We start from the raw sequence: 27,704 nt of genomic DNA on the forward strand, positions 1-27,704 counted from the left end.
TCCAATTGGCTGAATTTAAAAGCAACTCATTAATTGAAAACCACTATTTTATAAGAGACTATTATACTGTACCTTGAAAAGATCTGTCTTACAGTATTGTAGAAAGTATAGAAAAGGCATGCTATTGCTAGTGTTGCAAATTAGCTTTACTAGCAAATAGCACTGGTACACGTTCCTTTTTTAAAAAAGAATGATGGCATCTTTGTTTTGCATTTAAGAATAAAGATGGATTTTAAAAATAGGCTGGTCTGTCATAACTGATACTCCGCGTGTAATGAATGTGCAGGGCTGCATGTATTTTAAAATTCCTCAGCTGATAACACATCTCTAATAGCTGTCTGTTAGCAAATCAGTCCCCTCATGTTTGGATGCTCCTGGATGCTGGTTTGTTGGAGTGAATGGTGTTTCAGATCTTGTCTCGCTAATCATATCAAACAAAAGTGTTTACTCACCACTAGGATTTCTAAAGATTGTCTGTAGAGTGATTTATCTGGGACATTAACTGAGCATTGTTCAACTGGACTAGATTTGTAATTTAATGGTTCTTTGTCTTAAATTCTAAGAAATAAACCCAGCAGTAATAGAATGAATGAAAAGCAATTTTTTTTTGCTTGCATCAGAGAAGTTGTTTTGACAGAAATGGAAGAGGAAATAGACTAAGTTGTCAAGAAAAAAGAAATACTTCAAGTGTTCTGTGTGTACTACTGATATAATGATTTGCTTATGGTCTTTTTAAAGTATTGCTATGTATGAAATTTTGATGTTGTGAATGAAGAAAGCTTCCGCTTGAGGAGGAGTTATTTCACTGGCAGTCCTGCAGTTCTGACTATGTGAATATTGAGTTTTCATTTGTACAATTTCTCATGTGTTATAATTAGCTAAAAACAGAAAGAAATTGCAAGTTGCAAGACCTCTTGGAGCAAGTCCAGAGGAGGGCCACCAAGATTAGAGGCACGGAACACCTCCCCTGTGATGGAAGGCAGAGAAAATTGCACTTGTTCAGCCTGGACAAGAGAAGGCTTTGGTGTAACCTAATTGCAGCCTTCCAGTACCTGAAGGTAGCCTACAAGAAAGATGAGAGGACACACAGTGACAGGACAAGGGAGAATGGCTTCAAACTGAGAGTAGGTTTAGATTAGATTAGATATTAGGAAGAAATTCTTTACTGTGAGGATGGTGAGGCACTGGAACAGGTTGCCCAGGGAAGCTGTGGAATCCCCATTCCTGAAAGTGTTCAAGGCCAGGTTGGATGGGACTCTGAGCAACCTGGTCTAGTGGAAGGTCATGGCAGGGGGTTAGAATTAGATGATTTTTAAGGTCTCCTCCGGCTCAATCATTCTATCTAAAATCATTCTGTGATTCTGTGATATGATTCTATGATCTGCTACCAAATATAGTTTGCATAATAAATACTGAATGCTTTACCAAGCATGTGAAAAAATCAAATTCTCTTTTAACTGGTTGCATGATTGTTCTGTGAAATGTAGGTTTTTTTCTTTTTTTTCTTTTTGTGTGTGTGTGTGTGTGTGTGTGTGTGTGTTCTGAGCAATCACAAGTTATGTTAACCCAAGATTTGTATTAAAGTATGTCTTCCAAAAAAACCCAAAACCCTCCTCAGGTCTAAAATATGTCACTGTCAGTGTAAAGTAAGTCAGATTAGACTGAACTGTACTGAGACTGTGAATCTGTGGCTCATTCCTTTTGGCTCTGAAGCCCGTAGGACTGTTTGACGGGCTCTACCCCTCCCTCCCTCTGAAGAGAGAAGGTGTAAACTGCATGTTCAGTCAGAAAACTGGTTATTCTGAAAACATGTATATGGAGTAAACCTCTCATTTTGTTTTAATTATTAGGTAAGAAGACAATAATTTGTTCACCTTCTTTTTTTGAGGCAAGATGTAGTTAAGCATTCAGTGGTATTGTTCTGTGTATCTGAAGATGGTTATACTATGGGTGAAGAATAGTTTCACTGCAGCAAGAGTTCAAAGCTTAGTGTTATGCTTAGGGACAAGTAAAAGCTGATACCTGCCAACTGATTTGCCATGTTGCGGAACCCATGTTTTCAACATGTGCAGAATGCGTTGTGACAGCAAAACAGTATCTCATAATTAATTTACATGTTTACACATGCACATAATTTGATCTAGAAGGCAAATAGCTCAGAGTTGTGCAAAGATTAGCACTATTCTTGTAGTAGCAGAAGCCCTTTGCCTGTCTTTGAAAGCCTTCTAATTCCAAAGCAAAAGTGGTTATCTTTTTGGAATGGAAAATAGTCATTAAATTGCTCGATAGACTGATTTGTACTCAGATGATGGGATGTTATTAGTCTTATTTGGGACAGTTTCATGGACCTTTGGAGACCTGAATAGAATACTGCAGTGCTGTGGTTTCTATTTTAAGTACTTTGGGTTTAGATTTGCTATCAACTAGTTTTTCCATTTGAAAATTAGTATTTTTGAGGTAAGGCAATAAAAACAGTAGTTGGAGCACTTATGCACCAAGTACTGCATTTCATGAGAGTAGAATAGTGCTGAGTCATTTGAACTGTTTTCAGGTACAATTTCTGTAACAGTGGGATTTTTCAATAGTGTGTGGCTAAATTTTAAAGCCAGATTGTCTTCAAAAATATGTACTGAAGGTTATATGTGACAGTCAGGTTTATTTATAGTGGAAATACATACTTTGCATCTCACTAACTGAATTATTGTTCTTACATACTGTAAGTGGTGGATTTATAGGGAGACAGGAAACAAGCATGTGAGCAAGGTGCTTGACATTTTGGGTTTGACTTTCTATGCTAGGGAGGTTCAGCTTGATGTTACCCTTCCCTTGTCACCTTTTATTCTGTTTCGGTTGGATAGAAATCTGACTAAACGAGGAATTGGGGAGTTAGAAGACCCTTTTCCTAACAAAGCCTGTCCTGGTGCAAGTCAAGGACAGTTTGTGATATTCACATCCAACGTCGCTAAATCCTGTCTTTTAGAAAGATAGATATTGTCATTAGTGGTTTTGGGACCATAAATGAAATTGAACCAGAGAAATGTAAAATGGTGGATTGTAGATTTGTTAAACCAGAAGGTATGGGCCTGAAGGAGATAATTCACCCCCAAAGTTTTTGCTGTAATGTTACCATGATTTACAAGGCATGCATTTGCACAGCTGATGGTAGGGAAATAGTGAAGCAGGTATGGAAAAAAACCCACCCCTAAAGTGCTCTAGAACAGTATCTCCATGGTGATTTTGATAATAGCTAAAACCAGCTAAAATTATTCTAAAGTTGTTCCTGTTTCCCACATTTGCAAGCATGAAAATGTCTGCTCTTACTTTAAAAAGAATTGAGAAATGGGCAAATACACTCAGTTTTTGGTAAGTTTTTAATGAGAAATAAAATGGCCAAAAGTGTTGTTACTGTTTCTGAACCACAAGTGTATGTAGTTCTAAAACGGAAGTCCATTATGGTGCTGTGGACCACCTTACAGAGCTGTCCCTCAGCCTGGTGATTTTAGGCTTGCAGAGAACAGAGAAAGGTGAAAGCAATCTGAAGATTATAATGTGCTGTAGAGCTGCTATGCAGGATGCTTGCTTTGTTTTCTTGCAAGAAAGTGCAGTTGGGCAAGGCAGGGTTTAAGCTTTTATATGTAACTTTGGATGCTCTGGGCTTGTCTGAACTCCTAAATTAGTTACAATGTGGGCTGTACCAAACTGTTAAAAAATTCAAATAAACCCAAACTGGGTCCAGTCTGTCTGTAGCTCAGGTGTATTTTCATCTGCAGTGGCAAGCCAGTGATCTGCCTTAGAATGGTCGTCATGCTTTGCAGGGCTTTAAAAAGTAGAAGATAGCTGAAGAAACCTGTGAAAGTAAAATAAGTGTAAACGCAGTAACCTTTTGTTACCCAACCTATAAGATCCTAATTCTATCAAGCTCTACCAGTTTTTTCATACACTGTGAGGCATATGATTAATTGTGTAATTTTTTTTTTTTTTTTTTTTTTTAATTCTAGATATATTTACATTTTTAGAACTCAATTTTTGCATTTGCTCTTTGGTGGAGCGTATTTTTAGTATCTCTTAATTATGATGATTTTCTGGTAGCCAGATAAAGTTTGGAGTTATGTAGAAACCTTTTCCCAGGCTATGTTTCCTGTCACATTGGTCGGAAGCTGCCTCTTCCTCCAGGTGCTGCTTTAGTCACTGGAATCTTGGAGTACACAGGCAGCTATTGTCTGTGGTTTATTCTGATATTTATTTAAGCTTATTCTTTATTTTCCAAGGATCTCAAGTAAGCAATTTGTTTGTTTAGAGAGAATTTCCAAGGTAAGCCAACTTGTTGAAACTGCTTATTGGGCAACTTTAAAAATAATTTCTTTACATTGGTGAAATCTCTGCTTTTCCTCTTGACTAGATTATTTGTGGGCTAATTAAAGTTTTCATATTCTGATAAAATCTATAAAAACACTAGTTAGATATAAAGAAATACATACAGTCATTTTTAATGACTGTTAATTTTAGTAAAATATACCTTCATGAAAATGCAGGCTTTTGAGAGTTGTGAGACAGTAAATCTCATTTGGAACAGTGTATATTTTTTTACAACAAAGGTGATCCTTCTGTCACTGAGTGAAATCCTGACTTTCCATTCTAGTGAATCAGGACTTAATTTTATTGTTTGTAATTATTTGAATATACCTTTAGTAAAAACAAATTCCTTTGTAAAGAAACTCTTATTTAAGAGTTTAAAAACAGCTAGGTCTTGTGGCTCTTACTTGTTTTCTTTTCACTCTAATGTGGAAGAAAGACTGTGTGCACCTGGGTTGCTTATTCTACTTCCTTTTTTCACGTTTTGCCAACACACTCTCACCACTTGTCAGAACAGTGTAGTGCAGGAGTGCTCTGAACTTCATCCCTCGTCATATGAAAATGTACTCTAAATTCTGCCAAGTACAATTTAAACATTTTTGAGGAAAACTGCATTCTTTGAAGCACTCTCTGGCGTCTTGTCTTGCTTTGATATTTTTGCTTGAAAGGGTCTATAATGAGGCAGTTGCAAGTATAAGTTGCTAAGTCATAATGCACTTGAAAAGCTGTCTTCCATTGCCTGTTTTTATGATTTTGTTTTTCTGATTTTGAAGGGGTTTGGCTGTTTAGCGAATAGCCATGTTACTGATACGTTTTGCCAACCTCACACAGTATTGTTGTAGCCAAGTTATGATGGTACAGTCTGGATGGATGGGCAACAGGATGGATAAATAACCAGTTGTGTTGGAGAGTGGTAGTTTATGGGTCATGCCCTGTGTAGAGGGTGGTGACAAGCAAGCTCGCTGCTCTGTCCTGGAGGAAGTGATGGACACCTGGCAGCAAGGAAGGCCACAGCACCCTGGGCTGAGTGAATGGGAACAGGGCCAGGAGATGAAGGGAAGGGATTATCCTCCCCTGCTCAGCATGTCTTTGTGTCTTGTCCAGTTTCAAGTCCCTCAGCACAGAAGGAACATCAAAAACCAGGACTGAGTTCAGTGAAGGGCTGCTTGAAACTTTGATATTTGTAGCAAAAGCAAAAAAGGCTGCAAAGAATGCTTGCGTGCATTTTATGGTCTGGTCGGATGAGTCTACAAAAAGCAAATGAACTTTGCTTTTTGGGAGGGGGACAAAGGGCATTTTTTGCATTACTCTATGTCTTTCTCTCTTTAGTACAGATGTAGGTTCTACTTCACATGAGAACTATAAAGTTACATAATAAGTTAGTTGAAGAGAAGTAAACTGATTGCATAACAGTATGGAAGCACTAAAAAGCAATCCATTTGGACAATTTGACATCTTTCATATTAGGCCTAAAGGTTGTATTAGCCATGTAAACAAACAGTGTTTTCAGTTGCTGATTTTTTTTTTTTTTGGTAGTCATTCTTCTAATTCGTTTTATTTGTAGCCACACTTTTCTCAGGAAATCTGTTGTGCATAGCTGGAAAATTTTTTATATTAAAGTATAAAATGGTAATTTTGTTGGTTGGATAGAAACTTTATTTACTGTGGCAGAATTTTAATTTGTAAAAAGTGTCAGCCAGACCTAGGAATGATATCAGAAAATGATGTCCCCTATACTTGATTTATGTGGTTATAAGCTATTTTAATTTGTTCCTTTGGAGTTTGGATTTTTCTGGTGTCTAGTTCAAACATTTCAGATACAAGGTGGGGGAGTTTTACCCAGAAATAGAGTTAATTTATAAATGACAATATTTTATAAAGTCATTAAGAAATAATTTGTCCTGAGATCCTGGCTTTAATAAATTAATCTTGTCATAGGAATACAGCGTCTGCTTAGCACAGCTCCTGTCTGCAGAAAGATATCAAAAATGCAAATTGAGATGTGGAAACATGGACCAAATAATATTGTGCTTGCAGTCTTGCCTTGATTCCTAAGTCTTTGGCCTATTTGTACATCTGTATGGTGATTTTTTTTTTCCCAGGAAAAAAGCTGAGGGGAGGAAGCACCTGTAGGGAAAATCAGTGCTTTAAGGACTACACTCTAGACTCTGGTTTTGGTTTGGGTTTTTTTTTTTTCATTGACCTCTGAGAGCACAGGGCAGTCCTTTTAATGACTGGAATTAACTAGTACAGCTTTCCAGCCTCATTAGGTGGTAGTAGGCACGATCCACAGGGACAGAAGCAGATGATGACTATGCCTTTTTCTGATGCTGAGGTGTTTGGAGAAGTAGGGTCATCCCCTGACACTTCCTGATAAATCCTCACCTGGGCAGAGGAGGCGAGGGCAGGCAGCATCTCAGTAGGGGCGCACACACCCAGGGGCTCCTTCAGGCTGGGGTGACTCATCCCAGGGTCAACAGACTTCTGTGCTCCAGCACCTGCACAGGGAGGGTGAGGAAGAGCTGTGTTGGGGGAAATGAGGTTTTGTAGCACATGAAGCTCTGTGGGCCAGTGCTGCCTCTGCGTGGGGGAGTCGGGCTGTGGGTTATACCTTGACTCCAAGGGAGGAGAGCCAGGGGTTGGCCATGGGGCTGTTCCTGAGGATAGTACAGAAGGCTGTATGTCAGCCCTCGAGTTTTCAATTTTTAAGAAATGTTTTGCCTGCTTTTAGTTTCTGTTCTATTAAAGGTCATCTGGTGGAGAATTAAAGTCACCTTTTATCTGGGTTATCGTGACAATTCCCAATTCCTGCATGTCTGCATCTAATTGTGCATTTTCTGTGTAGTTTGTCTTTTTTTTTTTCTGTGCGCAGCAGTGTGATTGAGACATAGGTGCAGTTAGTAATTGAAAGGTACAATTTTATGGCAAAAGGAAAAATACAATAGTATTTTAAGTGTGACAGGTCTCAGTTTGCATCCTGGGAAGAATTCGTATGAGCAGGGTGTGATGGTATATGGATGATTCTTTCTTAGAACTCCTTTGGTACTGTCTCTATTCAGTGTTTTATAAACTACACTTGGCTTATGGAAAACATAATTCTGAATAGCTTTGTAAAAGAAGCAATACATCCGTTTTCCATGGTTTCACGTTTGACTGTTGGCTTCGTCTAGCCATCCTTAGCATTTCTGATAACAAACAGAAACCCCAAATGTAGCAGTTGGATTCTGCTTAGCCAAGCAACTTTTATTACACCTGGCAGAGCATGAAATCGTGCAGCAAGGTTCTTGATGTTAACTCTGTAACAGACTTTGGAGAACAAACCTGTGACAACTCTTCAAGATTGTGTATCTAGAGTTTCTGTGGAACACATCAGCACTGCAGGCAGCTGTTGCCATTTAGCTTTGGCTGGGGACAACTTCAATTTAACAGAACATTTTAGGCAGAAGTTAAAAACAGAGTGCTCAATGTTAAGAAAGAGATTGCATCAGTCTCATATCTTACTTGGATGCCATCTCTGTTTCGGGGTTAAAAATATCCTGAACTACCAATATAGAGTGCAAAACTGTCAGAATGTATCATGAGAAAGACAGGAAATTTCTGTTGTCAGTGAGAGCCTCTGGCTTTTATTATTACAATTGAATAGCATTTCTGCATCATAGACAATGTTATTAATAATTGCTCATCATTCAGGCCTGTATTAAAGGAGTTGCTCCAGGGGACACAGAGTCATCATACACCACAGTGTAATTGATAATAAAGACATGTTGCCTTCAGGGAAAATGCTTTCCTTTTTATACACTGATGTTTTACTTCTGAAATCTGCTTTAAGAAAAAGATTTCAGCTTATTTACTGATGTTTTAATGATTATTTGGTGTGTCAGATAGCCCAGTTTTCTGGCTTCTTTTGGAATCTCTCACAGCTCAGTTGCTTCTGTGTATGATCTGTGACCTTGATGCAGACAACAGAGTGAATTACTGCTCTCTGATGCTTTTGCCTGGTTTAATAAAACATGCTCTGAATTTGGGTAATAATCTCTATAATGGTAAATGCATTTAATGAGTGTCCGTGTTGTAAAATGTTATTAACATAACATTTTTCCTGGAAGACTGACACAATGTTTGTCCTAAAAAGCCTTAACGCTCTTCCAGCATTTATCCATATGGATGCCATATTCTAGCTGTGTCTCTCTGGTGTGTGAAAGCTTGGACATTTTTCACCCAGTGGTATTTGTTGGACCTTCTTCTAATAGGTAGAACAGAACAGACCAGCAGCATTTCATGCCACCTCCATCCCTTGCATCAGCAGCTGAGCTGTAGAAAATTCTTGTTTTATTGTAAGCAGAGTGCTCATGAGACTGGTTCAGGAAAGTGAGCAGAGAACTCTGGGAGGAAGAGTTCCAGTTTACATATTCCTCCTAATAAGCAATTTTTCTGAAGCATAGTCTAATAGTGGTCTGGCTACAGTTGGTATTTCAATAGCAGCCACATCTTTTTATTTTTGAAGATGTTATTCTTCACTAAACAGCACGATTCTTTTCTTTGTATATCCTCTGGCCAGTCAGTGACTCCTGTAGAGCAAAACGGGGAAAGGAGTTCTGATGATATTCCACCTAATGCTTCCTTTGCCATAGGAGGAAAGAGGAGCTGCCAGAGACCCGGCATAGCTACATCTAAGCAAATTCAGTTGTCACTGTGTGTCTGTACAAGCTATACGAGCTGGCCCTTTCTGTTTGGTGTCATATTAGTAATTCATGGCAGTTGGCTTTGCATTTATGGTGTTGGTATCATCATCGTCTTCTCTGCTGCTGTATATTTATTAATGCCTGTGTGGTGGTGTTTTTAAAAACAGCACTGATTACCTACCTCCTGTCAACTCAGGCTGCCTTCACAGTTTCTGTGAATACATACCTGTGCTGCATGTAGGATATCCTTTAAAGGATTTTTCCATTCTGTCTGAAGGCTGACAAAGCCAGAATCTCAGACACATATGCACACACACACACACATATGTATGTATGTGTATTTATGTGTATGTACACATAGGTATATATGTATCTTTCCACTTGCTTTGTAGTGGAAATGTGCTGCAATGTTCAAATTAAAGGCATTACTTCTGTGTGCATGAAGTACATATGATTGCAGAAGCATCATTATCTGAGCTTTTTTTGGCAGGCTTCTAAAATCCCTGTTGTTGATGGACTGGGGCTTTCAGGTATTCCTGTTTATACAGCTCAGGAAATTTGCATCTTGCCTCAAGATAAATAGTTATGACATCACTTTAATGTGAAGGTTATGCTGCCTAATATAGTATTCTTATCCTGTTCTAAAATGTAGTTGCAAAGCCCAGAAGCCTTCTTTCATAACAGCCTGTGTTAACAGTCTGTAGTAACAATCTGTCAGTATTGAACTGGTTCCGTAGCCTTTAAATTCTGAAAGTCAGAGGGATATACATGCAATATTTTATTTATTTGTTTGTTTTATTCTCAGCTGAACTAGATGCTGAACATGCACAGAAAGTTTTGGACATGGAGCACACCCAGCAGATGAAGCTAAAGGAACGTCAGAAGTTCTTTGAAGAAGCCTTCCAGCAGGACATGGAGCAATACCTTTCTACAGGATACCTGCAGATAGCAGAGAGGCGAGGCAAGTTTTAAAATACATTCCATGTAATGCACAAACAACTTGGAGAACGTTGTTGAGGAGTCAGAGTCAGCAGCGGTTTTAACACACTGCAGTGTCCAAATTCTTCCTCAGAGGACTGGAACTTCAGATGGACCAATGAAACAAACTTGGTGTCCCAGGGGAGCTAGATACTTTAGAAGATTAGTCAGACTCTGTTCCTTGTCTGAGGAAATGCAAAGCACTGAAGTGCATCTGGAACAGCACTTTTCTCTGCAGCTGAAGAGTGCATCTATGTCTATAAAGATGTGGATGGAGGCAGCTGCTTCTGTCCACTGGAGTTCCAAAGCCTGGGGTTGTCACCTGGCAAGGAGGTGCCTCAGAAAAGATTGAAAAGTGCAGAGGAAAGCTCAGGGTTGCATTTCAAAACACTTCCCAGGTGGTAGCTATTTCCACTGCGTGTGTATCATGCAGGGTGCGTAATTAGGACAGGGGAGGTCTGATAAAGTGCTCTCCTTATTATGAGATGATGCAAGTCTGGCATCTCTGGACTAGTTAAAGCACAAGAATGCCATAGACTACAGGCACTTCTGTGTGGGAGGTTTCCATCTGTTGGGCCAAAATGCAGGGATTGTTGGACCAGTAAGGAAGCAAGTGGGAAATTATGCATTCATGCAGCAGGAAAAAACGTAGAGATTCTGTCCCTGTTCCAAGACCATTCCGCTATCATTTGTAATGTCAGAGCAGGGAATGCAATCCAAGATTTCCATTTCTCTGCTTCAGTGCTATAAATACTCATCTGCATGATGCTCTAGATGGGTAGCTAGGGAGAGGTGGGATATGTAAGTCTAAATTTGTGGTCCAGTAAGGAACTGAGTTTGGGTCTTCTGCTTTCTGTAATATACAGTCTATTAGACTAAAAGTGGATGTTGTCATGGGCTAGTACTGGACACACAGCTAGATTTGAGTGTTAGGCTACCTAACATTTGAAACTACAGCTTCTTAGTATAATGTGGAACACATGTGTATCAAAGAAACTGTTTTAATGAAAGATTTGGTCTTGCAGTATTATGTAAAACTATGGAGCTGTAGTATATTTGGAAAAAAACCAATCAAATAGAAGTATTTCATCTCAGTTCACCTATGAATGCTTTTAAGAGTGTAATTTTAAGTTTACATAAACCAATAAACTGCTCATTTTAATATTTTATGTTACACATGCAGCAACTAGACTTAAATCTGGGCACCCCTTAACTTAGTTGTTTTGTGTTTGCATGTTTTGTTGTTCAAGGAAGAAGATGCTTATCCAAGTATTTAATTCCCTTGCAAATTGTCAGTATTATATTGACAGTAATAAGTGATTTGCTTGAGTAATTAATAATGTGCAATCCCCATGCTTGGCTTGAGCGTAGGTTTTGCATACTACTGTCATTTCTTGGATTAGCTGAGAGGAAGAATGGCTGCTCTCTGTTAACATTAATCCTTATTTCTGAATTTCCACATCCCTCCTATATTGACATTTAGCGACTGTGCGCTTAAATGTGTTTGTTTTTCTCTAAAAAGACTTTTAATTGAGAGAATTGGAGTGTTCCAAAATGGAAAGTTTCAACCTTCGCCCCTGAGCCCCATCCTATCATATTTCTGACAATGCTATTGCTATAAATATTGTTTCTAAAAATGTTTGGTTTTACAAAAGCAGTAATGGATGTTAGTTTCACAACAAAGTTACACAGAGTGCTCTTGGATTTGGGCTGAAATCGCTGCTGAGCAGCTTCTCTGGGTGTGTTCCTTCCTTTCCTAGTTTAATTATTGCTAATGCACACAATAATAGCAGCTATTGAAGCCTTGGTATGTGATAACATCATGTAACTGATCGTCAGTTTGCTCATTGCACTGTTTTTACTGCAGAACCGATTGGAAGTATGTCTTCCATGGAAGTGAATGTGGACATGCTGGAACAGATGGACCTAATGGACATGTCTGACCAAGAAGCACTTGATGTCTTTTTAAACTCAGGAGGCGAAGACAATAATATGCTTTCTCCCATGCTGGGTATGGTATTAGTAATGATAGCGTGCTTCGAGACACAGTGATAAATCACCAGAATTGCTCTCATTTGTAATGGATGATGTTATCTCATAAAACATTACGCTTTATGTAGATGGAATATTCTTTATCAGTGCTTTTCAAAACATTAACATTTAGTTCCTGTACAAGGGAGCTTAATGCAAAACTACGTGATATTTCTGGACTGTCTGTTTTTTCATCTAGTTACTGCAGCTTCCTGCTGTATTCATCACAGTATGGATGGGTGGTATGTTACACACGGTTTTAAGGTGCATTTTTCTCAGTATAGGATTAACAGAGGACTTTTTAACAAACATCGACGGAAAGTCCAGAATGTTGCTTGGTAAATTTGGACCGGCTGTATACTGTAAGATCTTCAGGGAGAGATACTCAGAGAAGTGGCTCAACCCAGCAGTTCACACACACACACACACACACACACACACACACACATATATAAAACATAACAGTGTACTAGAAGCTTCTGAATAGTGATTCTGATAGTGCAGCTCCTTCATGTAGCCTTCCTTCTGCTAGTAATGTTAGTTAAATTGGATTATGTTAATCCAACATTTTGTTTATATGTTCTGAGGAACAAAACCATATTTGAGTTCTGCCAAGCTGCAGCACGATGAGGGATCTGCATAAAGGTAGGGAATTAGTGTCTGGGTACTGGATCTTTTAACTACCAGGGAAGTATGTTTTCTCAGTCAAAAACTTCTGTACTAAAATGCCTTTTCTCAGAAGAGCCAAAACGATTTTTGTTGGGGGAGATGATGAAGCTCCTTTAAAGGTACTTTTGATTTCTTCTGAAAATACAGATTGAAATATTTTTATAAAAGTACTTATAGTACTCCCTATGTACAGGTGATTAACACCTGCTGTGAATGTGAAAAGCTTACAATAAGTAGTCAAGGTACAATTGACTACTGAAGGTTTTTGTGTTTCATTGCAAAAACTGAATTCAGGTTGCTGGTTTTGGATAGGCATCCAGTTTGTGCATTATTAAAGTTGATCATCATTTGAGCATGCCAGTAATTACAGAATCTAGGACTGTTTTCCATTTGCTGGGTCTTTGGCAGTTGTTGGACCAAGAAGCTTTATGTCTTAACAGCAAACAGTCTAACTGGATGATCTAAGGAAGTGCGGAAACTACTGGGCGGGTTTGGTTGTGGAGTTTTTTTTCCTCCTAAATAGATGTGAAATTTATTAGCCTTTGAAAAAAACTTGTGTGATTTATTTTGTGCTGTGATGTGTTACAGTGTGTATGTATAGATAGCGTATATATATGCACATACACTAATATAACGTACCCGTGCTGTGGCGTTCCAGCACTGCAGCTTTACTGCAGAGGTTGGCTGGACCTGCAGCGAGACTTACTCCTTGACAGCTATTCCTACTGCAGTGTAACAGTCTTGTGAACCTTGCTGTTGTGGTTCCACATGATTCATTTCCCTCTGAATAAGGGATTTTTGTGCTTGGAACCTGGTCCCCTAGTATCAAACTAAATACGCAATAGTCTTAATTCTCAGAAAAATGAGATGACTTAAAGGTAACTCTTCATTTTGCTGTCAGTGGAGAAATGGGTGGTCAGGGCAAGCAATATATTTCACAATTGTGCTGAACACCACAGAATGCAGGTAAGTTATTTCAGTAACAGGTAAAAATGAGAATCAGCTCAAGACACTGAAATGTTTTCAAATTTTTCTTGTTATAAACATTGCCAGCTTATGGGCATTGGTTTTCCAACATTTCATGGTAGTAAATTGAACTGAAAAATTTACTTAGCTCTGTCCCTTCTGAAAACTCCTCCTCTGTGTGTTGTGTAAATGCATGCTGGTGTACACAACATAAAATCAGGTGTCTCTAAAATTTCTAGTGATGCCTCATGATTCCTAATATCACTTGCAGTCAATATAAATTCATGTACTGCCTCAAGAAGCAACTCAGTGGAGACCTACCAGACATCCTGGGGTGACACAGCCAGGATGTTCTCTGCCCAGGCAGGTTGGTCAGCTGTCAAAATTGTGATTGTACCAGTTGTTTATCAACTTGTGTTGGAATTGGAGTCCTGCCAAGGACACGTTTCCCCATAGAGTTCCTGGGTCTCAGAGAAGCTACTAAAATGTCACATAAAGTTGTTGTCCAAGTTTAGGACCAGAATTTAAGATTGCAGCTAGTTATGAAAAGAAATGTGCCAGAGCAACAGTATTTAGTACAAGAAGCTTCTCTTACCTCCAGATGCTGTTGTGACTTTTTCCTTGTTAAAATTTAACTTGGTACTTGGTAAGACTATGGGGACCAGTCATAGGGCAGTGTAGTTTGAACTGCTTTGCCAATAGCCTGAGCAGAGCTAAGGTGTAGTGATCAGCTCATATCCATCTGACCCTTCTGAAACAATTTTAAAACAAAATCCCACAGGATTTTTAAGAGTATTTTCTCACTAAAGTTACTCAGTGCTGAAGGCAGGTGAGCTGACTATGGAGAAACACTTGTATAGTAGAGAAGGAAAAAAGGGCTTTATTTGGCAGAGCACATAGACAGTGTTTACATGTTGCCTCATTTTAACTTCTGACTGTCAGGAACTGTCCAGGGAAGAGAATCTAATTTTGAAACTTGAACTTTCAAACTGCAAGCAAACACTATTAAACTGAACTTGCTTAGAAGTCTTTTTTGCACAGGATATCGAGGAAGCATAGTCTTAAAATCCCATTCCTGTGGACTTGAGCTATGGTATAGCTGTACCAGAGGAATGTTTTCGTGCCGAGGGCAGAATTTGTTTTGCTTTTGCATCTTCATTTTTAGTCAAAACTGGAGATGACTATTAGTGCCTGTCTTCTAGTTGTTTTGGTTTGGTTTTTTTATTTCCTCAGGGTTTGTGTTGGACAGTTTGTTGGGAGGATTTTCCTCTTGGTGATGATTCTCAGCACATGCTGACGTCTGAGTGGACGTTTATTAAAGTCAGTTAGGAGGATTAAGTGGTCTTTGCTAACAGGCAAACAGGGCATCAGCTATGTCTCTTAACAGTCAGGACTTAATGCTCCTGCCATCTTACCTTATTTATCTCAAGCATTAGCGATTCTAGAATGAGCGAGAGCCATACGCACCATCAGAAACAGATTAAAACCAGCCTGTGGCTTGTATGAGAGATCTGTTTCAGAAAAGCCAAAAGCAGCTTTGTGTTTTGTAGGGATTTTTAATGGTGTTTTGTAAAAGGAGGAAAACAGCCTGAATGTGACTCACTAACCAATGCTAAGCTAATGTTAATGTACTGACTTACCGATTCCCTTGACAAGCCAAAGCTTGATTTTTTTTTTTTTGTTGTTCTTTTTCCAACTATAAGGGCCTGACACCAACACCTACGTGAATGAGATAAGTCTTCAGGTCCCGAGCCAGTCTGAGTTACGACAAAAACTGTCTTCACTGTCATCAACCTGCACTGATTCTGCCAGCCAAGATGCAAGTGAAGGAGAGTCTCCAGTTGTTCAGTCTGACGAAGAGGAAGTTCAAGTGGACACTGCCCTTGCTGCTGTAACTGAAAGAAAGTGTGCTTCAGATGCTAGTGATGAAAGTGACTCTCAAACTATTTGAATCTTAAAACCATATCCTTTAAGAATGACTTCTGAATGAATGAACAAGTGAATGAAGAGCTTGCCTGTGTAACAATTTGCTAACCAAGCATAACAGCCAGATCTTTTTACTTAGTAATACTGCCTTTTTACAAATTGCCAGTCATATGGAGGTTGGTTTTTAAAGAAAAAAAATATGCCTAAAGCACACACACTTTAACAGTAGTCTTGGGGCTCAGGGGAGCAGTAAAACTGTTGTATATACTATGTATAAGAGAATTAAAGGGGAAAGATAGAAGTTACTTTGACCACTAACCTTTAAATGGCTGATTGGAAATACTTAAGAGTTGATATGTAATACTGAACCCAAATTGTTCCTTGCATGTTTTCAGCTGCTGCAACTGAAGATTTAGGATCCAAACCAAAATGAAAAGTTATTTTCTACTCTTTACTACCTACTGTCTGCCTCCTGCCTTTGTCTACGAATGCAGCAGTGTTTACTGTTCTCACACTTCCTATTCAGGACCAACTTAGTTATTGTAGGTGTTAAGGAAAAAATAAGAACCTGAAAAGGAGGAGAGATGCGTATTGAAATGTTACACTCCTTGTGGAGCAGGTATCTTAGCATTGTGTAAACTCCTCTTTCGAGATAAAATAAAGTATTTCTATCCCAACCCTGTCTTTTACTTGACTACCCAAGTATTTTATCCATGACAGTGAACAGAGGAGCCTAAAAAAAAAAAAAAAATTGGTTATTAGGAGCACCAGTGTAATGTGCTTTTCCATGGTAACATCTGTTTGACTACACTGATGCAGGCCAGCAGTGCAAGGGAAATAAACCTGAATTAATTATAAAATAAGTGCATATATTTTATAAACCTTAGGACCTATAGGCATCATCTTATTGCCATTTTTTCTGCAGTCATTTTTCTCTCTAAACTCGAGGTCTGAACGTGTCTAACACCTGTTACTTGTCAAGTCTCATGCTCTATTTGCAGGGATGTGCTCTCCTTTGAGAAGGCTCCTGGCTCCTGCTCTTCATGCACGGAGGGAAGGAATGTAATCAGAAACAGCGTAAGTAAAAGGATGAGCTGTGATGTAGATCCCTTCCAAAGACTTGCCCTGACAAACCGAGGGAACGAGGCATCTCCTGCTGCTCGCCAGCTGGGAAGTGGCCAGTTTCCTTAAGGATTCACTGTTAGCTGACAAAGTATTTCCAGACTCCTGTCTGGGAAATGAAGGCTAGAAGCTCAGTCCCTACAATAAGAGATTTACTATTCAACAAGGCATCTGTTGAAAGAAACTTTTCTTGAAGGAGCTTCCTTTACTCTCTCGCTTTCCAGAAGACAGACAAAATGTCCAAAAAAGTTTTGTTTTTTTTATTAAACCTTGTAGTACAAACCTGGAAAGTAAACAAAAAACTGGCAATAAACAACATGAAGTCTTTCCTTACAAGGAAAGAGAGCAGAGCAGCGCTAATAAATTAAATGTCAAACTGTAAGCCATAGTCAGAAGTTTACTGTCAAGAGGGAAAAGTACACAGCAAGGCCATAAAAACCAGACAACCACATTTGAAAACACTTGACTCTGTTTATGTTATTGTTAAATATTCCAAAACAGTTCAGTCTTCTGCAACAACAACCAACAAATTGTATTATAGGACTTTCCTGACAGTCACCACTGGCAAGCTCAGTGCAATATGGGTAGCTACGGTATTGTTGAATTCAATTACGAAACAAAACAGTTTGTGAAAACATTTTCCCTTTTTTATTCCACACATACTGTACACACAACCAGAAAAGGGCAACAGCTACTCCATTATTATTTTTTGTTGTTGTTCAGTGATGTAAGCAGCACTTATAAATGTTACAAGAAAAACCCTGTAAGCATCCAATCCAACCGATGAAGAAAGTGAAACGTAAGGCTTTTCTTCATCTTGTCTCTTTGCCATCCCTCCCCCCACCCCAAGAAAAGGCTCAAGTATTTAAAAAAATTTACAGGCATATGTACAAAAGGTGTGATTTTTTTTTTTGTTACAACATGAAGAGAAAAAATAGACAAGATGAAAGCAAATGCATTTTCACATTCAAAAGAAATATGCAGACCTGCTAGTGGCTCTAAATGTGAATCATATAATGAAACAAATTCAAAACAAAAATTAATGCTTGACTGTGTAAAGGTGTGAAAAACAGCAGTGGAATGGAAATGGAATGTTAGAAAGATTGCACGTCTATGACAAAAGAAGCACTTATGGCTTCAATCACTTTTTTCTTTTTTTTTTCTTTTTTTTTTCTTTTTAAAGGATGCTATTGAAGGGTTTTTGATAAAGTAGCCAACAGCACCAAAAAATAACAGAATGGATTTCCTAATGAAATCAGGCACAGTTTTCCCTCACATGACTCCTCAAGGCAGGCAGTCTTTTTTTCCTCTTTATTTTTTTTTTAATTTTTTATTTTTTCCCCTCAAAACAGATGCATAGTGATGTGCTGGTAAAAGAGAACATACTCCAAATCTCCTCCTTTTGCCTACAGTTAGGAAACAAAGTCCATCTTCAGCTGCCATAACCTCCCAAAGAAAGTGTGTATTCACCAATTTAAAAAATTACAAAACTCATCTTGCTGTGACAGAATAAAAGACAGCCAAAGTAAAGCAATTTCTTTCAAGTTTTTGTCTCCTATCCCTTTTCTCTCTAGAAAAATCTGCTCACATGACTGGAGAACAAATTATAAAACACATCAAACTTTAACCTATCCAAAAAATGGGTTAAAAGCCTTTTTTCACAGTTACCAAAAAGGCTTTTTATTTTTTTCAGCCATAGGGACAATACAAATTAATATTTTATCAGCCCCTTGCCGGTTTTAAAACAGTGAACATACGGCAGTTTAAAAAAATCAGACTGCTGTATCTATCTATTCTAAGTACAAAAAAAAAAAATTCAACAGTTTAATGCTAAAACAAAATTAGTTCTCTAAAACCAGAAGAAAATCTTCTTTAGAGCTAGTGCAAAGACAGCTTGTATTCTACAGCAAGTACTCCAAACTATGGTATAATAATTACAAAAAATATATATAAATTGACAAAATGAGAGTGTTGGCATCTTCAGGATTAACTTGAAGCACTTTTGGATGAACTGGAGGATGAAAGCCTAGATGATGGCACGTCAACTGTCGCTCTCTTACGAGGTCCTCTTTTTGGTGTAGGCTTGCTGATACAGTTCTCAATGCTGCCATTTTTACCAGATACTTTTCCACAGATTTGATTGACAAGACTGATTATTTGTTCCTGTTTGGGAAGTAGGAAAAACAAAACACAAATTAGCAACTGCTCTTCAGTCACTTAAAAAGAACAGAGATACAGTGCTCAAAAACTGCTGAGAAGCCTATCTCAAAAAGCTGCTTGTACCAAGTACTGCTCCCCAAAAGCTGATTTTGTAATTTTTCCCACTGCTTCGCTATTTACCTTTCAGGCTAATGGGAAATTGCGCCCCACTCTCTATTCTGCCCCCATCCTCTCACACCCAAAGGAGAAATGGAGCCAGCTGGACAGGTGGAGACATGTATCATTAGTCCAGAACCCAGGCACAGTCCTAAATCACCAACTTGAGTTCTGTGATTATCCATCATCACATGTGCTTGGAGCCATTAACTGGACCTCTCATCTACATGTGCTCTGCAAGTCTGCCTTAAAGAATGTTCAGGCTGGACTGGAATAAGTCAGCTGAACTTTCAGTTACCAACAGAGAGAAGGTATCCTAAAGTACAGAAGTTACCAGTTAAAGCAAAGCCTCAGGTTTGACAGCATACCAAAGCATTAAATGGCTCCTCTCTTCTGTAACACATATTCATGCAGTTTATGCTTCAGGTTTCCTTTTGGTCATTGTGTTTCCCTCTATTTCTTTTACTTAGATCATAATAAAGTGCCTTCTCTGCACACCGAAAAAACCCCCAAAGTAACAACAAACCCAAGACCAGTTTCCTGAGGTCTCGGTAGGACAAAGGCAGAGTTAAGCCTACCCCTAAGTTTTGGGTATCAAAGCCCCCCAGCATCACACAGCTGTGTCAGTACAGACCTCATCGTAACGGTACATCATTTTCAGTCCCCGACAAGACTTCTGTTTCTCCACGTGCCGCAGGGCACACTCCAAGCAGAAGACAACATTTTCATTCTCCTGTACAACCTGTATAAAAGAGCAGAAGTGGGGGTAAGAAGTGCAGTAAGCTCCAAATTGTAGCTGTGTTATGCACACAGTATTGAACTGCTGTCTGAATGACTAAACCTGGATTTTACTGCAAGCTAGTGGAAGGAGCCATAAACATTACACATTGTGAAATGATTCAGAATGTGTAGTAAGAAGAAAGAACATATCCCTTTTTAAGTGCTAATGTTGGCAAGTACATGTAATTTGGAAAAAAAACAAAACACCAACAGTAATGAAGGCTACATCCAAATGGTATATGCATTTATTGGCATCTTCTATGTCGTCTAAAGATCTCCTGAAAGAAGTAGTTTCCCATTACTTAAAATGCTGTCTTGAATAAGGATAAAATCAGCTTAACCACAGGATTCCTTAGCTACTGTCTTGTTCAGCAGAGGTCATATTTGCTTGGCTGGCTGCCTGCCAAGCCTGCACACTCAGCTTGGAATTTAACAACCAACTTGATTTTTTGTTCCCAGCTACTGTTAAAAGAGTGACAAAGAAAAATCCCTCCCACGATTACACTTACTCCAGAGCAAACAGACCAGAATTAAGAGGTTCTGGTTGGTGCTTTGTGTTTTTTTTTTTTTTTTAACGAACTCATTTTAAAGTTACTTCAAACTACTGCTGCTTCAACAGTGGTATAAAGGCATGTATAAAGACAGCATATTCTATCCTAGGGAGGGAAATGGCTACATCTGATCATTTACAGTTATATTTCATTTCCATTAAAAGCCTAACATCTATAACCAAAAAAACTGCCGAAAGAGGGGAGGGGAGGGGCCTAAATATGGGCTCCAATGCACTGTATTATGTTTATTTAAATATCTGTTCTTGGAATTAAATGGTACATAAGGTTGTGGGAGGGGCTTTTGGTATTTTTAATGAAATTGCTGTATTTGTAGGTGTTCTGCATACAGCTAAAAACATTGAAATGTCACCATAGTGGTTAGCACACCTTCAAAAGCCAGTAGGCAATTACTTCTAAAAAGAGAGAGAAAGTTTATGGGCGTGACTGCTGGTTTTGAACAGACAGTTTGGCAAACAGCTTGACAGATGGGATACATCTACCCTGCAATTTGGCTTGCAGGGAAATTGTCGCAGCATGGGCTGTAGCTGCATGCCTGAGACTAGGGGCATGTATTTGAGCTGCCAGCTCATCCTGAGACCTGTTCTGCCATGACTTACTACTACTGGCAAGCTGCAGGTATCTCTGTTACCCCCTCCTAGTGCAATGCAAACATGCTCACAGGTGTCCAAGAGTGGCTGAGTGACTGGTTTATCCCTTCCTGACAGGGGAGAGAAGTTAGCTGACACTAACTCTTGTCTTCTGTCACCATTGGCCAAGGTGATAAATGTTCTGGCACAACTGAATCAACATCTCTGTGTCTTGCAAGGAGTGCATGAGATGACTCTGTGGTCATGTACTGCCTCTCAAATGCTTATAGTTCAACAGAATTTTAGAACAGGGGGACAGGACCCCAGTGGCAGCAGAGGACTTTACCCACCATGGAAAGATAGCACAGGTGCTGACAAATCTGGCATCTCCTCTCTGACGTTTCTAACTGCAACCACTTTCGAGGCTTTTTCTTTCCATCCATCCCTGTGCTGCTGCTGTCATGGCTGCCGTAGCGCGCTGAAGAGTGGAGACCCGCCTCGTACAGCTGCCGCCGCTGCCTCAGCTCCGTGTCCCTGTGAATGGTGTGTGCAATTAGACGCTGGCATCACCTCATGCCACCAACAAAGCCACATACGATCACCCTTTTACCACCATCATCACTGAAACCTTAGCTCCACACAGCACAGCCCTGAGTGTTGTCGGAGGTTGGTGCCATTCCCTAAGCATGGCGAGAGACAGCCAGCACCACAGAAGCGCTGCCTGATTTTAACAGCGACCACCGTATCAAGCCAATGGTTCTCAAACTGCTCCACAGAGAACTGGGGACTGCCGAGTACTTCCTGGAGGTTGATGGTTGCTCAGGGCCATGTGGAGAGTCGGGAGCTGTGGCTAACATGACTGTCATTCCTGAAGTTGCCAAAAGCCACCTTGAGGAAGAGGAGCCGTTGCTGTCAGGAGTAACAGCCACGTTCATCAGGAGGCAGAGATGAACCAAGGACCTGCTGCCATGAGGTGCTTCAGGCAGGAAAGGGGGAGCAGGGCAAGTGATTGTGCCAAAAGACGAAGATCTTGCTGTACACCCAGGGGAAAAAGAAGGAGATGTCAATCAAGAATAACAACCAAGCCCTCCAGCCGCCCTTCACCCACAGCGTCTGTAAGGCGGACAATATCTCCTATGCTGAACTCTAAAGCAGTAGGAGAGCAGGTTGGGTTGGAGCTGACTGGAAGACAGCAAGTGTGGAGTGAGCTGAGCAGATGGAAGGGGAGAATAAAAAAGCGCACCACCAGACACAACTGAATATGGGTGGAGAGCCAAGCTAAGCAAATGGCACGGGCAAACTGAGCAACCAAGGCAGATCAGGAGAGGAGGCAGCAAAAGACACATAACAAACAAGCAAAACAAAGTAAAGGAAAAAAATATGGTACAGTGTTCCACTTAGTATGGAGTTGGTTTTTTTCAGATTTTGTTTGGGATTTTGTTTCATATAAGGAGCCACAGGAAAGACTGATATCCTCCAGTGAATTCCAACCTATGCATTAGAACAAGTTTGAGAACCACTCTGATAGAGGTCGATGTGATGGTCTAGGAGCAAGCACCAACATTTCTCTTTCGCCTTTTGCACTTGCAGACTTTTTCTCTTCAAGGGGGAAAAAAAAAGGCACTTGAGCGTGATTATTCCCACAGGGGAACCAGCTGAAGGTAAAGCAGTCAGCACACCTCTTTGCATTTCTTTCTGAACACTAAAACAACACATGTGCTGTTTTCCCCTTCAATATGTCACTGGAAATTTTCCAAATGAACATGCTATTTAGTTAAATACAGTTTGTAGACTCCATTCATCAAAACTTTCTTGACATCTCGAGTATCAGTTGTCACAAACTTGAAAGATAGGTAGCAACTACATGGTAGGGAACAAAAGAGAAGATCATTACACAGGAAGCCAGGCAACATTATATTTTCTTTTCTCACCTATCTTAAGAGAAACCCTAAACATGTTTCCTTAATACTGGAGAGAAAAAGGAGCATGAATTTTTTATTTAAAACGTTCAAGTTCTAATGCAAGATGCGTTAGCATGCATGCATAAGCTGCTCACTTATTCACTTTTAAATCAAGACAACTTTCTGTATACAAAGTACCTTCTACAACTGTAATATAGCAATCTTGATGCTGAAGACAAGGGTTCCTGGTGCAAAACCCACTACAGACATGGCTTGACAGTGGCTACTGATGCCAAGGAGGTTGAAAAACTCAAGAAAGATGTTTAACCACTTGGCACCAGGTAGTTCACATAATGCATCGGGAAATCTTGACTCTCAGCACCAAGAATTAGCAAAATAAAAACCTAATGTAAACTGTAGCTTTAATTCTGTGATGGTGCCCGAAGTAGGGAATTCTTAGAGTAAGACATCGTAACCACGGGCAATCTCACATCAGCTACAGCCAAGGAAACTGCTTCTTCCATGTGTGGCTGTCTTCAAATATGTTTGCTGGGCTTTTGCTTGGTTAAGTAGGGGCAAGACATGTCTGAAAGGCTTACTTACGTCATCCACCTCTGGAGTCTGTCAAGGAAAACAAATAGGTACAATAGGCCCCCAATTCGTTACCTGAGCTCTCCAAGAAGTGATGATATTGTACTCAGAGTCGGTCCGTTTTCTTTTTTTGCTTCTGCCGTTGCAATCTGATAAAGCAACTTTTCCATTGAAAATGGTTTGGCTATACGTCGTCTCTTCATTTCCTGGGACAGGAAATGAAAGAAATTGACAGATGAGTTCCTGAGCAAATCTGAAAGTAAAATCTTATCAAGAATTTAATTCAAAATTGATTAATATTATTAATATTTAAAAGACAATAATTAAAGCAAAAAGTAGCCTTTTAAAACAACCAAAAGTTAAATTTTTCCATAGTCCCAGTTAAAGTATTTATGTTCCAGCTTACATCCAGCACTAAGTACACACTGAAATGAATGCTAGCTAGAAATCAGTCCTTTCAGTGGAAATGCTTTGCTAAATTGGGTCTTCCTGTTGCAAGATTTTCTGCACATGCTTTACGTGAATCAGTGCCACACAAAAACACGTCAAAACCCCAAACAAAACACATGCTACCCAGTCATAATCAACTGCTTCCTCAGAGAACAAACACCCTAGTGCCTGTTACATCTAGCACTGTGTTCTCAGTCACCAGTAGAGAGCAAAAAAGCATGTGTCTGCAATGCATGATGCCATATATGCTAAGAAATCAATCAGTATGCTGGTTTTTTTTAATATGCTTTACTGTGAAATTTAATGCAAAGATAGGCAAATTCTGCATATACAAAGAGAATGAAGTAAAATGCAAGTAGACTGGTTTCACCACATTTCAGGTGTACCTTTTTTTTTTAAAGAAGAAATTTAAACTTCATTAGTGGAAAAGACAAGAATAGGAGAGATGTCACAAAAAGGAGAAAAATGGAAAGAAGGATGCCCAGGCGTAGACTCAGGCAGTTCACTGAAGTGGAGGAACCAACAAACACTTCAAAATTCTCTCCCTAAACATTAATTTTTCCTGTGGAGGCCAAGAGGAGCAATGCAATCACTTAAGCTGAATAATATTGGATGGCTCAGACTGCAAATAGTGTAAGATCTACACATATGACCTGCTTGGAGGCCAGGACTGGTGTTATTTTGCATCTTTTAAAACATAAAAAAGGACAAACTAGCAAAACTAGCAAAAACAGGCAGATGCCAGGGAAAGAGACAAGAGGCAAAAGAAGGAGGGTTCAGTTCTGCTCAGTTCTACCTTTTGCTGGTTCCTGTCTGTGAAAGCTTTTGAAGTTACATCTTTCCGGTCAATACAAACTGAGTGATTTTGGTAGCTGAAACCCTTTCAAGAATTCTTGTGTAGGCAAATTCCTTATTTACTATGCAGTTGGAAAAAGTGCAGTGTTTTCTCAATATCTGAAGAGGTTTATGTTTTTGTTTATGTAGAGTCAGAGCATTCAAATGACGCTAACACTGGAGTGTAATGTGAAGGAGACATTTTTGGTTAGTGGTTAAGCCTGCCAAATACCTACTCAGCACACACAAATCCAAGGATTAATTTTTAATCTTAATTTTTTTCACCCTCTTTTGTAACCCTAATTACATGCTCTGGTTATTTCTTTTATCAGAACCAATTATATGCACCAGTTGCATGTGTTAACTAATATATATCTATCACATAAAATGGAATTTGCTGAGCAAAAAGAGTTCAAAAGATGTTCACAGGTAAAAAGAGTGTTCTTCAGAAGCTATTTGCTCTGCTGGCCCCTGCATGGTGTTGGAAGAGCTGCACTGTTAGGAGTGTTATGGGAAGGCTTTTCCATGTTAGATTTGCTTCACATATTGTCTGAGGCTGCATAAGAACAGACACTCTAAGTCCTGCCAAAAGCCCACATGGGCAATACACACAGCCAGGATAAAAGCCCACAGTGAGTGGCTGGAGAAAAAAAGCAAGGTCTGCTCCTGCTGGGTGATAGCTCAGGGAAATCCTGAGCCCAAGTCTGTACTGGACTTAGCACAACTTGCTCGATCTCTGCATTTATCTGAATTTCTGAATCTATGTGCGTTTTTCTCTTCCATACTGTACTGAAATACACAGGTAAGTATTTTAAAACAGACTTTTGTCTGCTTTTGTACTGCTGCCTATTTCTTTTAATGACACATTTTTCAATGTCATGGAAGTTACCCAACATTCATAATTATCATCACCCTGGCACTTGTGATTTGGTCTTGCTATCATATACATCTCTCAGTCATTCATTTTCCAGGCTGAGTAGTTCTCTTATTTTTAATACAGAGGATAACTCATAACTTTAACCATATATCTCTGCTGTGCCTTTTCTAGTTCCTCTATAATCCTTTTGCAATTAGGGACTCAGAATTGCACAAGCCACCAGGACCCTGCACAGTGCCACATAGTGGTGTTTCTGCTTTGCTATCTATTGTGTATTCTGTCTATTTGGTATCTATTGTAATTCTTAACATTCAATATATTTTTGTTAAGCCTCTCCAAAGCACTTGGCTGACAGCTCCATAGGAATCCAAAGACCTCTTTTCTCAGTAGCAAGAGCTCATCAGAGCCTATTTCTCTGTCAAATTAGGATTATTTTTTTAAATTTAAATTTAGCATTTATCAACACTGAATTTCATCTACCATTTACTCACTTGGATCACTCAGTATCATGAAATCTTTCTGTAACACCTCATAGGTTTAATTTTTGCTGTTGTTACCGTTAACATCCTCAGTGTAAAGGATTAGTTTTGCTATTCACTTCCCTTTCTAGGTTATTTATGGATACATTAAACTGTACTGGTCTTAGCACAAATTCCTGAGGAATGCACAAAGAGACCTCGGCCCCTCCGTGATAAAAACTGACCATTTGTTCCCATCCTCTGCTTCTCTTTACATCAGTTATTTTTTTGGTGTGTGAAGTTCACCTCTCAGTCCATGGCAGATTAATTTCTTTAAGAGCCTTTTCAGAGGAACCTTGCCAAAAGTCTTCCAGAAATGTTCACAGACTCTGTCAACTGCAACTCTTGTCCATACATACTTCCAAAAGTTTTGAAGCCTGGAGACCATGACCTTGCTGCAAAAGCCCTGGACTCATTCTTCTGTACATTTATTTTTTTCCTTTTGGCCTTGAGGAAGTTGTTCTTTGAAATCTCTTTTTGCTCTTCATTTTTGTGCATTTACATGTCTTGCTACAGAGGTTATTTACTTGCGTTTTCATCTTCTGGACACCAGACTCTTTTCTCCTGGTGTTTAGCCATGCTATATTTAGTGGAGGTTTGCCTTCTGAAATTGTTCTCTTTTTTTGCTAGGCAATGTGCATGTGTTGTGAGCCTCTAACACATCTTTAAGCAATTTCTATGTTGCATGCAAACACTTAACCCTTCTTTTTGCATTCTGAATTTAACAAGCTTCCCTGGTTTTATGCGAGGCTTTTGAAATGAAACACCACAGTAGTGGATATTTTGCGTTTTACTGTGTTCCAAGGTTCTTGATCTCTGCTCTCCATCACAGCACAGCTCTTTGCTAGTGGGGACATCAGGTGCACTTCTGGAGGGTCTCCTCCCCTTTGGTTTCATCTGAAAGGAACCCAGTGGGCTCAGGCTAGGACAGCTCTGTGACAGGAACCAAGGAGTGGTAATTGTGTGGCGTTTTAAAGGCACATTCCTCACCCAAAATAAAACCAGAGGTGGAAGGAAATACGTGTACAGCCCCTGCCAGCATCTTGGCTAGACAGTCAGGAATACAGTACTAATGCCATGCTTTTCCTATTTAGGGCAAGAAGATCAGCACATAGGGATTCTGTCACTGGTGACAGAGTTAAACCTGGCTTATTGGACCGTAAGCTCTCTTCTGTGTGCAGCAATGCTGCTCCAACCAGAAGACTAACTCCATCTTTCCTATGTACTTCTTCCTCTTGTATTATATTACCAGCTGAGTCTCTTTCCACCAAATTTCTGGTAGGCCCTAAACCACCAAAGGCCCTCCTTCAAAACCAGACATTCCTTCTCATTTCCAAACCTCTAGCCCAGAGTGCATTAATTTCATTCAGTATTCTGTATTCCTAAATTTCTATTTCCTAAATGAGTTTTACTGACTTTGCCCAATGCTTTATTGCCACTCCAAACACATGTTCTTCCACCACAACTCTAAACTTTCTTCTCATCCTTAGTTTAAAATTTCAAGAGCTCTTAGGGTGTTTTTTAAAAGCCACCAATCTGATTCCATGTGTGGTCTAGGTGAACCTGACTGTC

The 27,704-nt window shown here is 39.4% G+C and overlaps 2 protein-coding genes across 7 annotated transcripts in view; one reads left to right on the forward strand and one right to left on the reverse strand.

Annotated features, from left to right (window-relative positions):
* Positions 1–16,284, forward strand: part of DTNBP1 (dystrobrevin binding protein 1) — a 69,009-nt gene extending 52,725 nt beyond the window's left edge. For both annotated transcript variants that reach the window (XM_017808497.1, XM_017808498.1), the window contains 3 exons: positions 9,841–9,996; positions 11,881–12,024; positions 15,383–16,284. In XM_017808497.1, the coding sequence (XP_017663986.1) occupies positions 9,841–9,996; positions 11,881–12,024; positions 15,383–15,630 (548 nt within the window). In that variant the 3' untranslated portion in view covers positions 15,631–16,284. The remainder of the gene's footprint in view (positions 1–9,840; positions 9,997–11,880; positions 12,025–15,382) is intronic.
* Positions 16,285–17,403: 1,119 nt separating this feature from the next.
* JARID2 (jumonji and AT-rich interaction domain containing 2) overlaps positions 17,404–27,704 on the reverse strand; it is a 216,471-nt gene continuing 206,170 nt past the window's right edge. For all 5 annotated transcript variants that reach the window (XM_017808492.1, XM_017808491.1, XM_017808495.1 and 2 more), the window contains exons 15-18: positions 23,529–23,659; positions 21,312–21,495; positions 19,678–19,785; positions 17,404–18,890 (exon numbers count right to left, since the gene is read on the reverse strand). In XM_017808492.1, the coding sequence (XP_017663981.1) occupies positions 18,714–18,890; positions 19,678–19,785; positions 21,312–21,495; positions 23,529–23,659 (600 nt within the window). In that variant the 3' untranslated portion in view covers positions 17,404–18,713. The remainder of the gene's footprint in view (positions 18,891–19,677; positions 19,786–21,311; positions 21,496–23,528; positions 23,660–27,704) is intronic.

Source organism: Lepidothrix coronata, unplaced genomic scaffold, assembly GCF_001604755.1.
Source record: "Lepidothrix coronata isolate B3197 unplaced genomic scaffold, Lepidothrix_coronata-1.0 Scaffold23, whole genome shotgun sequence".
NCBI classification, from domain to species: domain Eukaryota; kingdom Metazoa; phylum Chordata; class Aves; order Passeriformes; family Pipridae; genus Lepidothrix; species Lepidothrix coronata.